The 13299-nt window shown below is 37.2% G+C and overlaps 1 protein-coding gene across 1 annotated transcript; it reads left to right on the top strand.

Annotated features, from left to right (window-relative positions):
* The first annotated feature begins 9663 nt into the window (after positions 1-9663).
* Positions 9664-12544, top strand: Dcaf12l2 (DDB1 and CUL4 associated factor 12-like 2). Its single transcript, NM_175539.3, has one exon. It carries the CDS (start codon positions 9991-9993, stop codon positions 11398-11400), a length of 1410 nt encoding a protein of 469 aa, NP_780748.1. The 5' UTR covers positions 9664-9990; the 3' UTR covers positions 11401-12544.
* Positions 12545-13299: the final 755 nt, after the last annotated feature.

Genomic DNA, 13299 nt, shown 5'->3' with positions numbered 1-13299 from the left:
GGCAGGGGGGAGGGTATAAGGGAATTTCTGGATAGAATTTGCAATGTAAATGAACAAAATATCTAATAAAAATTGTTAAATAGGTTATGTTTCAGAGAATGATAGCACAGTAAGATTACAGAAAAAATGAATATTCTGCATCCCCTTTTCATTTTAACATTTTTTTCCATTGCTCTCTTCATATCTTTATTCTGTGAGTAACCTCATCTCTGATTTTGTTTTCCTTAATGGTAAAAAGTCAATGGTATTGTAATATATTCCCATGTATATATATTTCAAAATTCTTAACATCTAAGGAAATTGAATTTTTTATATAAGTATAATGATGATTCAGCATTAAATTTATCAGTTTGCTTCCTATATATAAAGTAAAAAAATAAAAACATTCTTCTATATGTATTTCAAAATATATTTCAAAAATCTTCTAGATATTTTGATATTTTATGAGTTCATATATATATATATATACATATTCATTGAGAGTGTTTAATACTCATTTTATAAGAAAGGTTAATGAGTTTACAAAATTAACTGAACTTTTAGGTGGAACCACAAGGTCTCTCCCACTTCACAGCTTCTACTCTCATATAGTTCACATCATCAGAAATGAAAAAAATATAATAATTTCATAGAGATAAAGGCTTCTGACATCAAATTATAAAAGTTAATTTACTGTGTGACTTTGTACAAAGGGGACATTTAGCAATATGATGAAAAGTGTCCTTCATAACACATTTACAATAAATGCAGAAGGGATATTCATAGAACTGTTTATAATGACCTCTGAGAACCGTTTAAAGGATAACATTAAAGTGCAAGTGAGTGAAACTGATTAAGCGTATACTAAGGTAATACAATCCTATGGAACAGTAGCCTAAGGTGATTCAAGAATAAAAGCGAAAGTATGTGAACCAACCTTCAGAGTGATAGTATATTGTATTAACAGTGGTCATGATGGAAGAAATTTCATTTGTACATTCAATCAGCAACTGCACTTTTTCCAACTGATAGGCCAGACACTATACTTGGGATTGATTGTGTGTGTGTGTGTGTGTGTGTGTGTGTGTGTGTGTGTGTGTGTGTGCGTGTGTGTGTGTTTAGTGTTTATATATGTACTAAAATTTATTTCTAGTCCATGCATAACACAAGCCAATTTCTGAAGCAAAGCAAAAGAACTAGTATAACAGAATTATGTATGTTATACAAAAGAAAGTGCACCTAGAGCTTTAGTCAAGTAAGTTATCCTAGTGGAGCTACTGCTTGAGATAGGACCTTAAAGAAGTGGGCAACTTTAAAAATTGCACTCTTGTGAGGAGCGGGTGTGGCGGCAGTCCCAAAGGCGCCAGGGACTGCAGCTAAGTCGTATGACTTGCACCTGACTTCCTCATATAAGCCACAAACATCTTGAGAGCTGCACAGGTGTACCAGGATACCGGTGAATCCATTTTGGTGGAGATATGCCCTTGCTGCCCTGATTAGCTGAAGCTGCGTACCTGGTGAGGTGACGTGGCCTGCTGTGCGTGGATGGGAACTGAGAGTATAAAAGAATGAGAGGCCCAGGGTTCGGGGGAGATATAAACAAGGGAGTTATAAACAAGGGAGATATAAACCAGGGAGATATAAACAAGAAGAAACAGGACTGAAAAAACGTGTGTAGAAGGATCCTGTTGCAGCGTCGTTCTTCCTGGCCAGTTGGGCACGTGAAACACACTCTGACATGGTGTGCTACCTGGAGAAAAGGGATAGTATTTGTTAAAATGATGGAAGAAATCTGAAGGCCTATCCTCATTATGTTCAATCAGGAAGCTTGATTGGGAAAACCAAGTACTTAAGAACATCTGTGATTTGTCAGTCATTTTTTTATATACCATTCTAATAAAAAGTTACAACTTTAAGTGGTAAAGTGAATAATAAAAAGATGTTCGGTAACTTTTGTAAGGATTCATGGTCTTTTATTTCAAAAGGACCATGCTATCATCTACAGTGCCATAACAATGACTACGTTTTCATTTTTTCAATGCTAAGAAGCTTGAGCTGTATTCCCATTCTGAGGAAACAACGTACTACTTTTTCATTAAGAAACTTCGTGGCAGTTTCTCCAAGAAAAAACAGGAGCCATATAAGAAACATATTTAAAAAAATTCAATGTGTTTGAGCAAATGTTCCTCTTCTACTCTAAATCCTAGTATATTACATACAAGGCTTTGGCTGAAAAAATGATCAAAACAAGTTTTGTGACTGTAGAAAAACATTGTGAAGTCCAAAGGAACTCACTATCACAAGTTGTCTTATGATACATCAGCTGCCAAATACACCGCATTCTATAAAGTATCTATGGTTCAAAAATAATTTTGAATTAACCATCTGAGTTTTGAGAAATTATTTTCAATACCAATGGATTTAGCATAATAGCTAAAATTAATTATAGATTCAATGTAAATAGACAAGAATTTCAAAGTTCACTGACTATAGAACTGATAATATTCAAGGTGATGAAATTACTTCGTTTTTTTATAATCATGCATTAAATGTATATATGTATACATGTATACATGTATATATGTATACATGTATATATGTATATATGTATACATGTATACATGTATATATGTATATATGTATACATGTATACATGTATATATGTATATATGTATACATGTATACATGTATATATGTATACATGTATACATGTATATATGTATATATGTATATATGTATATATGTATATATGTATATATGTATATATGTATATGTGTATATGTGTATATGTGTATATGTGTATATGTGTATATGTGTATATGTGTATATGTGTATATGTGTATATGTGTATATGTGTATATGTGTATATGTGTATATGTGTATATGTGTATATGTGTATATGTGTATATGTATATATGTATATATGTATATATGTATATGTGTATATATGTATATATGTATATATATGCTGTATGTTATTTTACACACATAAATGCACACATATATGTATATATAATTGCAATACTATACCTTCTAAATAATTATAAGAATGACACATCAAATATTTTATAAAAGCTTTTCAGGGAATTGTTGCTAAATCTTCTGATCATTATGTCCATTTTAGTAAAGCACTGAATGACTGAGTTTCCATTTAAAAACCATAGTACCCTATTGTTCTTGGTGCTTGTCAGTGAAGTGATAATAGCCCAAAGTTGGAAATGTTCTTTTGTGTTTAGTTGTGCATACCTACACAGCTGAAAGAGGATGTAACAATGGTTGACAGTATTGAATTGTATTTCTGCTCTATTTGTATAATGTTTTATGAAGCTGTCTGTCACATCAGTCAATCCTGAAACTCACAGAAATAGACTATTATGGATTGTATTTTTAATCCATCCAGAAAGACTTGTGACTGAAATAACTGAAGAATTAACAATTTAAAAATTATCAAATGTCAAGTAGCAAAAGATTGTATCTTCAACTTCTGCTAAATAAGGACATGGTTGATTACAAAGTGTCAAAGACTGAGGTACATCAATAAAAGTTCCAGTATCTCTAAATTTTCACGTAATAAAAACTAGTGTTTTGTTTCTTTGGTTTTTGTTTTGTTTTGTTTTGTTTTCTAATACAGGATAGACACTGGGCATAGAAGTAAGCCAAATAGATACCTCCTCTCCTGTCCCCAGGCAGTGTTCTAGTTGCAAATCATTATCAAGTCATAAATATAGGCATTCAATCCTAATATGATAAAATACATGGAATTTTCCATTGACAATGTTTGATAATAGAGTACCAGGCTCTATCTTATTTGTAGGGTACCAAGGGATTTTCCATCAAAATGTGACGCTTTACCCTATGATCTAAAAATAAGCCGCTGACACATTCATGTATCTGTGGGAGGTAAAAGGTAGATGACCTAGAGGCAGATAGTATTTCTTGTGGCAGAGAGAATATAATGCAAAAAAAAAAAAAGATCTGAGGCATGACATTATGAGGCAATGATGAGAACATTTAAAAGGTCCATTGTGGATAGAGAATAAAAAATAATGAGGAAAAAAAAAAAGAACTCTGGCAAGGCAACATAAATCCTAGCATGCTGGGCCTGGTAGAATATTTTTTAGCTTTGGTCTATATTTAAGACTACTAATAAGTAGTGATTGTCTAAATCAGTACAATAGGAAGAATGGATTTTCAAGAAGGTATTTCATTGACCCTAGTGTGGAAGACTTAACGCGGGAGGGAAAAGGGGTCTCTGGAAAATTACTTACCCTGCTACTAGAGTTATATGATCAAGACTAAGTAGTGATTGGAGATCTAGAGGTAGCAATGAGATATGGATAACAGAATAGATTTTAAAAGGTGGAGGAGCTAGAGAATAGACAGAAGGGGTTGAAGGCGTTTGCAATCCCATAAGCAGAACAAGAATATCAACCAACCAGACTCCCCAGAGCTCTCTGGAACTAAACCACCAACTAAAGAGCACACATGGAGTGAGCCATGGCTTCAGCCCTATATGTAGCAGAGGCTGACCTTGTCAGGCATCAGTGGGTGGAGTGGCCCATGGTCCTGTGATGGCTCTATGCCCCAGTATAGGGTAATGCCAGAGCAGGGAGGCAGGAGTGGGTAGGGAAGCACCCTCATGGAAGCAGGGGGAAGGGAGGGGATGAGATTTCCAGAGGGAAAACCAGGAAAGGGGATAACATTTGAAATATAAATAAGTAAAATATACAATTAAAAATTTAAAAAGTAAGTAAAAATGGTAGAAGACAAAATATTGGAACTAAAAACAGTGAAGAGATGTGTGTCAGGGATAATTGTTAGAAAGTAGGTTTGAACAGCTGAATAAATGGTGGCATAATTCTTGAGAACAGTTCAAGAATATTAACATTGATATCAAGATTCTAAGATTATGTATGCTGGCCTTGGTGTTTTGTTTTGAGATCTAAAATGTCAAGAAGGAGGTGGAACAAAAGTTGGTTATGGCAATATAAAATTGGGAGGCATTGGCATACATGGTGTTTTTGAATTGAGTGATAGTAAGGTATTAAGAGTGAGGAAAATAATAATTGAAATCTATGTTGTGTTACAATACTACAGAGTGGTGAGTGCAGCATCTTCTAAGTCTACTTCACTGACTTAAGTTCATCCATGTCTTCATATAACTACCTGATATCAAAGAATGATTTGTATGAAATTTTTACTCACCTCTGTTCATTGTATCTAAAATAGCCATATATGAAATGCCCTATGTGTAAAAAATATCAATTATTTTTTGGAATATATACTTATATCAGCAACTGTTTAGAGGTAAAACCCCAATCTGGGCATTTCATAGAAGAAACCTTCCAAATTTCCTCCTTTAAGATCCACTGGCATATTGTAAATTTATTCCTAGAACACATACTTCCCTTATGAATATTCATCTCTAGTCTCACAGTACAATTGAGATTTATACAAGGAGAAAAGTGGCCAATTCTACAAATATTTTGTTTCAGAATATACTAGATTTTAGTTATGATAAATATGTTTGTTTTATAATATAGTAAGCACTCAAAATCTCCAGTCTCCTGAGTACCACACTACCTGTGTAATGATAAATAGTAGAAAGGAAAGAAGTCAGACAATATTAAAGATAATTTTATTAATATCTATACTCTCTAAATTATTATTTTATTATCCTGCTTACCCATGTCTTTCACAAAGACAAACATAGCCATGCTCATACAAAGAGAAGGAGGAACATTTTGTTACAAATGACTGTTACAGATGATATTATCACCATTTTATGCATGAGGTAATAAACACAAAATAAACATTAGGTGAAAAATATTATAACCAGCTTAATTTAAGATAATCAAGATAAGGAACCAAAATGAAAACCACCTTATCTGGTTCCCTAGCCCACTCTCTTACTTTGTTGAGCCTCCTGCAAAACATATAACCAGCACTGGATCAAAAAGCCCACATTAAAACTATGACATATTTCTTTTCCTTAGGAAGATGAAGAGAAATGACACCAATTAGAGGTCATAGAATGAAAATTCCCCCTAACCTTTGCTTTCTTCATTTATCCAACAGAATATGACTATATGGTATGAACAATCATATGGTAGATCATAGTGGGAAACCCAGCATGAGAAATAATTTCTTTTTTCATTTTTATTGGTTATTTTATTTATTTACATTTTAAATGTCACCCCCTTCCCAGTTTACCCTCAGCAAACCCCCATCTCTTCCCCCTCTCCCCTCCCTCTGCTTCTGTGATGGTGCCCACACTACACTACCCTGTGTCATAAAGTCTCCACAGGACTAAGGGAGTCTCCCTGATAAGGCAATCGTCTGCTACATATCAGGCTGGAGCCATGGGACCCCAATGTGTACCTTGATTAGTGTTTAGTCCCTGGGAGCTTTGCAGGGTCTGGTTGATTGATGTTGTTGTTCTTTCTATGGGGTTGCAAACCCCTTCAGCTACTGTAGATGAACAATCTTTAACAGTTTCTGTACCAAGCAATTTAGAAGCCTCCCAAAGAACTATAATCTGGAATAATAATTGCTTTTCTTGGGAGATAAGATAGTATCAAAGAACAAAATAATATTATTTATAATAGAAATTAAGTGACAAATTTATTTAATTTACTAGCCCAAGATTAATTTACTTATATTACTACCAAAATTTAGTTTGCAGAAGTTTGATTATACTTCATTTTATTGTGGTTAATTTATACTTGTTGATAATGATAATTCAAGAGCTAGTCTTTCAAATGTGCAGATGCAACAAATACCTTCTAACACAAACTTAGTACATCATGATTATGTAATCCAATTTACAAGCACACACACGTACCTGAGAATTATGTCCACTTTTGAAGTCTGTATTCATGACTAGCAACATATATTTTCCTATGAAATCTTATGTAAAGTTAATATCTGTGATTATTTCTTCAACTTCCTTAAATATTTCTGTTCTTATTTTGCCTTTCTTTTAATTGTCAATGTCTTTATCTTGAGACTATTTTAGGTAAGCGAAGAATAAATAGTAACACTTTCAATATATTTACATTATTATATATTATTTATGATGCCAAATGGAGATAACAACTTTTGGAATGTTTAAATGTTGCCCAAAGTCTGTTAAACTGTATGTACAAGCAGACTTATAAATAGATGTATATGAATAATAATTCAGTGTTAATATAATATATTGGAAGCATAGATTCATTGATCATTATATCTTAATCTGTATTAAATGAAAACTCTATATGACATTTTTACAATTCAAATAACTAATGTGAATGGAAAGTGCTTTGGGTATGATAGCCTAGATGAAATTAACACAACTCTTTTATTCACATAAAATATGGAATCTAGATGTTAAATACAAACTATCACAGTTACATTAACGAAAAGTAGAGTCATAAAACCAGAACATTGTATTGGTATTTTCTTAAGCAGAAAACATTTCACTATATTATATTTCCAATTGTTAACAATAAAAAATTAGTAAATAAAATATACATATATTTAAGACTATATGTTGCCTTCAAATATAGAATTGACACTGCTGCATATAATTTATATTTACTATTTTTTTTCATTTCTTGATTCTAAAAATTATACCTAAGGCTGGAGAGATGGCTTAGTGGTTAAGAGCACAGACTGCTCTTCCAATAGGTCCTGAGTTCAAATTCCTGTAACCACATGTTGGCTCACAACCATCTGTAATGGAATCCAATGCCCTCTTCTGGGGTGTCTGAAGACAGCTACAGTGCACTCATCATATACATAAAATACATAGATAAAATCTTTAAAAATTATATCTAAATATCAGAAGCAAGCATGATAATGTTTCCACAATACAGATAGGTTATATTTTGAAGAAACGAAAATTATAATCCTTGAATAATACAGGGTACAAATCATTTAAAAGGTAGGTAATAAAGTCAGATCAAGATTTATATCTGCTGCAGCATGGACTGTGAGACCATGAGTTATTATTACCTTTTTTGAGTTTTACTTTACTCATTTTAAACATTTTAGGACAAAACTTATTCGGCCATTCAATGGTTTAATACAAATCAGCTACCTAAATTTCAATAAATGTTATCAGAAATGACCATACATCTCTCTCTCTTTTTTTTTTTTACATATCCAGTATGCTTACATACAGACTGATAGCTACAACCCCAAAATTTCAGTACATTTTATTCTACACAATAGTAAAAACCTATTCTACAATGTATCATAGTTTTCTAACTTATATTTATATAAAGTTTATATAAAAACAGAAAAATCCTTTAGTAGATGAAGGGATTTCTGACCACTTATTCTTCAATAATATTACCTCATATTCCCATTTTGACATCTTTTCTTTCCCACGATACTGCATTGTGTACAGAGAAAATGATTGAGGTGAATGTACGCATACAAAGAAGTTCAGTGGGAGATATTAAAAAGGCTCAAATTTGTAGACTTGACATAATTTTGCAAAACCTGTAAGGTTGTGTACAGGGAAGAACAACAAAATAGCTGTTATTTCATGTGATTGGTCAGATATGCCAAGTTACAAACCCCAATATGCTTTGGTAACAGCCACCAGTCTCCCACTCAAACTGGTCTTGTTCAGTGTGTAACTGCAAATGAATTGATAGACTGGAGTCTCAAGGCAGCTATGGATTTCTTCTGTCTTGAGGCTGCCAAGCCCTTAAATTCTGTACGCTCACATTTGTGTCGTGTTGTTCCTCTGAAAAGTTCTTTGCCATCTGACAGCAGATATCTTATGTGTTTCTCACGTCCCTTCCAGATGTTTAGATGGGCTTTAATATAAGACAGAGCTCTACAGAAGTCCTGGTCTTCACTTCATGAATTGGACTTTCCTCACCTGGAGAATATAGGGATGTCTTCCTTTCTAGGACCTCTTCTTTGCCCTTATCCTGGACCCCATCATCTCAGGCTTCTGAGGTCCCTGAGGAGTTAGTATATAATAATGCATCCTGCCATTCACTTGTAACCTCTATATTCCCATCAGTATGTCACTGAAGACTCAGGAGCTTCCTTTTGAAGATTTCCCTACCACTATCTTGCCTCGAATTGGGGTCAAGGAGTATGAATTAGCAAGATACCTTCAGGGCTCCAAGTTTAGTCGCTCAGGAGCTTCAAGTTCAGAGGCCAAAAAAGGAACAAGAACAGAGTAAGGCTGGACTAATTTAAAACGCAATCTGCAGAGGGGCTTTCACAGAAATCGCAGAAAGAAACCACAGAGGTCACGTTGAAAGGCCTCTATGCCTAGTCCAGTTCAAAGACCAACCTTAGTCGAAGTGTCCTCTGATAATACCAAGTGCACATTTATTTCTTACCACGCGTCAAGCTCAATGCTCCTTTTGATCCCTTGCTTGACTACATTTTAGGTTTTGATTTTAAGGCTAGTTGGGAGCTGCTGTGAGACTGGTAGAAAGAAAAAAAACAAAACAAAAACAAAACTTGTGTTAGCTACTGAGCTAACTGGAGCTCAGCCCTCTAGGAATCTCCCCAGAGTTTCCACACAGCCTTCCTCCGCGCCCATCCCCTCTGCTTCTTCCCAACCCCCACTCAGACTGGCCTGTGCTACCCAGCACCCCACGGCCAACAGCCCCTCCCACTCTCTCCGCCTCTCAACCTCAGGTCTCTTAGCTTACTCTCTAGCCCCACACTGACTTCACCACCTCCCAGACGGCAGCACTTCCCGCCCTCGGCCAAGTCCCAGGCACTGCCACCACACTCAACGCAGTGCTTACTGCTCCTTCCAAGCTCACAGTCCTTGCAGAGCCACGCTGCCACCTTCGCCTCTTTGGCCACCAAAGCACCCAGGACGCTCGGTGCCCTAGGGATCACTCAGTCACCTGGTCCCTGGGGCCCAGTGTCACCCCCCGCTGATTCGGAGACACAGCCACCCCCACCGCCACCACGGCCACCACGGGTGCCACGCGCCGCCGCAGCCGCGCCGCCGCCGCCTCTGCAACCCGCCCGCCGCCCACCATGGCCCCACAGCAAACAGGTAGCAGGAAGCGGAAAGCCTCGGAGGTCGAGCAGGGCGCTGGGACTTCTTCGTTGCCTGGGAGGGCGGCTGCGGCGGCGGGAACGGGCCAAGCGGATGGGCCATTGCTGCTGGCCAAGAGGCCGCGGCGGCCCGTGGCTCGCCGCTCCTTGGTGCACTACTTGAAGGGCCGTGCTCTGGGCGCTGATGGCCACCCGGGGGTAGCGGGCTTCGAGGGCGATCTGCGCAGCTATGGGGTCCTCAGGCTGCCCGAGCTGCTGAGGGAGCGCCAGCTGACCCTAGGCCCCCTCAATAAGGTGTTCGCATCGCAGTGGCTCAATGCCAGGCAGGTAGTGTGTGGCACCAAGTGTAACACGCTCTTCGTGGTTGATGTCCAGACTGGCCGGATCACTCGCATTCCCCTGATGCGAGACAGAGGGCCAGGACAAACCCGTGCCCAACCCACCTGTGGCATCCACGCCATCCAGCTGAATCCCTCAAAGACCCTCCTAGCTACAGGAGGTGAAAACCCTAACAGTCTAGCAGTCTATCAGCTACCCACCCTAGACCCTGTGTGCTTAGGTGACCGCCAAGGCCACAGGGACTGGATCTTTGCCATCGCCTGGATGAGTGATACCGTGGCTGTGAGTGGCTCCCGTGATGGCACCGTGGCACTCTGGCGGGTGGATTCCGACATGTTCAATGGCAGCATTCCCTGGCACAATAATTCAGGAATTCCACGGTATTCACACATTCGTCCAAGGGACATGGAAGCCATTCCAAGGGCAACTACTAACCCAGGTAACCGCAAAGTGCGAGCCCTTGCATTCAGTGGCAGAAACCAGGAGCTGGGAGCTGTGTCCCTGGATGGCTACTTCCACCTGTGGAAAGCCCGGAGCTCCCTGTCCAGGCTGTTGTCCCTGAGGCTGCCTTACTGCAGGGAGAATGTGTGTCTTACCTACTGTGATGAGTTGTCCCTCTACGCAGTGGGTTCTCAGTCTCACGTTTCATTCCTGGATCCAAGACAACGCCAGCAGAACATCAAACCTTTGTGTTCCCGAGAGGGAGGCACAGGTGTGCGTTCTCTGAGTTTCTACCAGCACATCATCACTGTGGGCACTGGACATGGCTCTCTGCTCTTCTATGACATTCGTGCCCAGAAGTTCCTAGAGGAAAGGGCCTCAGCCAGTCCAGACTCTTTTCTTGGGCGCACAGGGAGGAAGCTCAAACTCACGTGTGGCAGAGGCTGGCTCAACCAAGATGAACTCTGGGTAAACTACTTTGGAGGTACTGAGGAATTCCCCAACGCACTCTACACTCACTGCTACAACTGGCCTGAGATGAAGCTCTTTGTGGGTGGAGGCCCACTCCCTTCAGGCCTCCATGGCAACTATGCAGGCCTCTGGAGCTAAAGTCACTGTGCTCTTGGGAAAGTGTATAGATTTATCTTTTAAGTTCAAACTTACATTCTTTGCATATGTGCTTTTGTGTAATATAGGTATGTGCATGCCTGATTGTGTGTGTGTGTGAGTGATTTATTTTCAAAGTGGAGTTGACCCAACTTTCTAGTGCTCAATCACAGAAGGAAACGAAAAAGGAGAGAGAGAGGAGGAAGAGGAACAGAAGGAAGAGACAGAGAGAGACAGAGATAGAGACAGAGAGAGAGAGAGAGAGAGAGAGAGAGAGAGAGAGAGATTTCTATATCCTCTTAGCAATAAAAACTTGCTTTGACTTGGGCACTTTCTCTCAGAGCACTACATTTTTGCTGTATCATACAAAAAAGTTTTAATCTTTTTTTTTTTGCAGTGATTTATGTATTTTCTTTCTTTAGGCGAATGTAGTCATTGCTTTCAGTGAATTCAGCACTAGAGTTTTACCAGCGTTCCAATAATTTTTTTCAAGTCATTTGAATAGTCCATGGACATACCATCTTGATAGAAGATGTTTTAAAATGTTTGTTGGCCTGATCTCAGAAAATATTTAAAGCTCTAATCAAAGTTTCTTTCTTTCTTTCTTTTTTTTTTTTTTAATGTACTTCAAGTTTTAGATTATAACTGTTTGGAGTGTCTTTCATTTGAATGTAGGAAAACTCAGTAGTGGATTTGAACATTGTGGGAGTATAAAATGGTTTAAGATGTATTATTTTATTTTTGGAATTATACAATATTGTTCAAACTACTAATCAACAAAATTTTAATTCAGAAAACATGAGCATAACCACACTTAGCCCTAAAGCCTTCTTTTTTAAAGTACTGTATTGTGACCTGCTTTCCTGAGAACCATTTATGTTAAAGATGTTCAGCGCTAATGAAATCTGACATAAATTTTCAGGATAATTGGAAAGGTATTTGGGGAATTAACATTTCCTGAACATTCAAGAAACACAGTCCAATTAGCCATTTGCAATGGTCAGAGTGAGTGCAGTTGATACTTGTATTGGGTACATATATAGTTATTTTATGTGGATCACTTTTTAGTATGTGATGTATTGTAAAAAAAATAAAAAAAAATAAAAATGTGTTCAGCATCATAATAATTAAATTAAGTTTAAAATGATTAAATGTGATTTTATATTTACTTGTCCTTCTACAAAGGTATGTATCCAAATCAAAATTTTCCAGGAGAGGAACCTTGGCTTCATCTATGCACACTTCATTTTGCACATTTGCTTTTTTTTTTTAAAGGAACATTTATAGATTAAAAGATAAATGATACTAGACATAGAGATAATAAATAGTTCAGACTTAAGAGCTTGTTCTATCATGTTCTTCCTGGGTTGCTGAGTTCTGTAAGTAGCATCCATATCTGAAAGTACATAACTGCTTTAACTCCAGCTTCAGGAGATCTATTACCCTCATCAGGCCCATGCAGACCACTGAGCACGTATGACAGACAAAATGAGACACACAAACATACACATGGACCATGTTTTTAAAAACTTCTGGATTCCTGGCCTCTGGCCATAGTTTACCACAAGGATACTTTGTATGTGTATGTACCACTTAGATTTTATGCATACCTAAGGATACCTGTGTATATGTGATTTACATATAAATGATAGAATGAACTCAAATATGTCTACAATTTTGTTAAAAAAATCATACATCTATAACTAATTTGTTTTTATTGTATATTATGCCATTATGTGGTTGGAATGTTTTAATTTTAAATAAGCATTATTGATATGATAAGTATTTAGCTGTATATATAATTTCACTCATCAAAGGATATGTACAATGAATTTCCTGAAATTAAATTTTTGGGGTAAATCACCTTTTGATGATAATTTACCTATGGAGGTCTACCTGAAC

The sequence above is a fragment of the Mus musculus genome, chromosome X, assembly GCF_000001635.26.
Source record: "Mus musculus strain C57BL/6J chromosome X, GRCm38.p6 C57BL/6J".
In the NCBI taxonomy this organism is placed as follows: domain Eukaryota; kingdom Metazoa; phylum Chordata; class Mammalia; order Rodentia; family Muridae; genus Mus; species Mus musculus.
The sequence above is the reverse complement of the archived record's forward strand: the minus strand, read 5'-3'. Positions and strand labels throughout refer to the sequence as shown.

Bases quoted from the DNA above. Each gene is read 5' to 3' on its own strand.
- Dcaf12l2 (NM_175539.3), top strand. From the start codon at position 9,991: ATGGCCCCACAGCAAACAGGTAGCAGGAAGCGGAAAGCCTCGGAGGTC.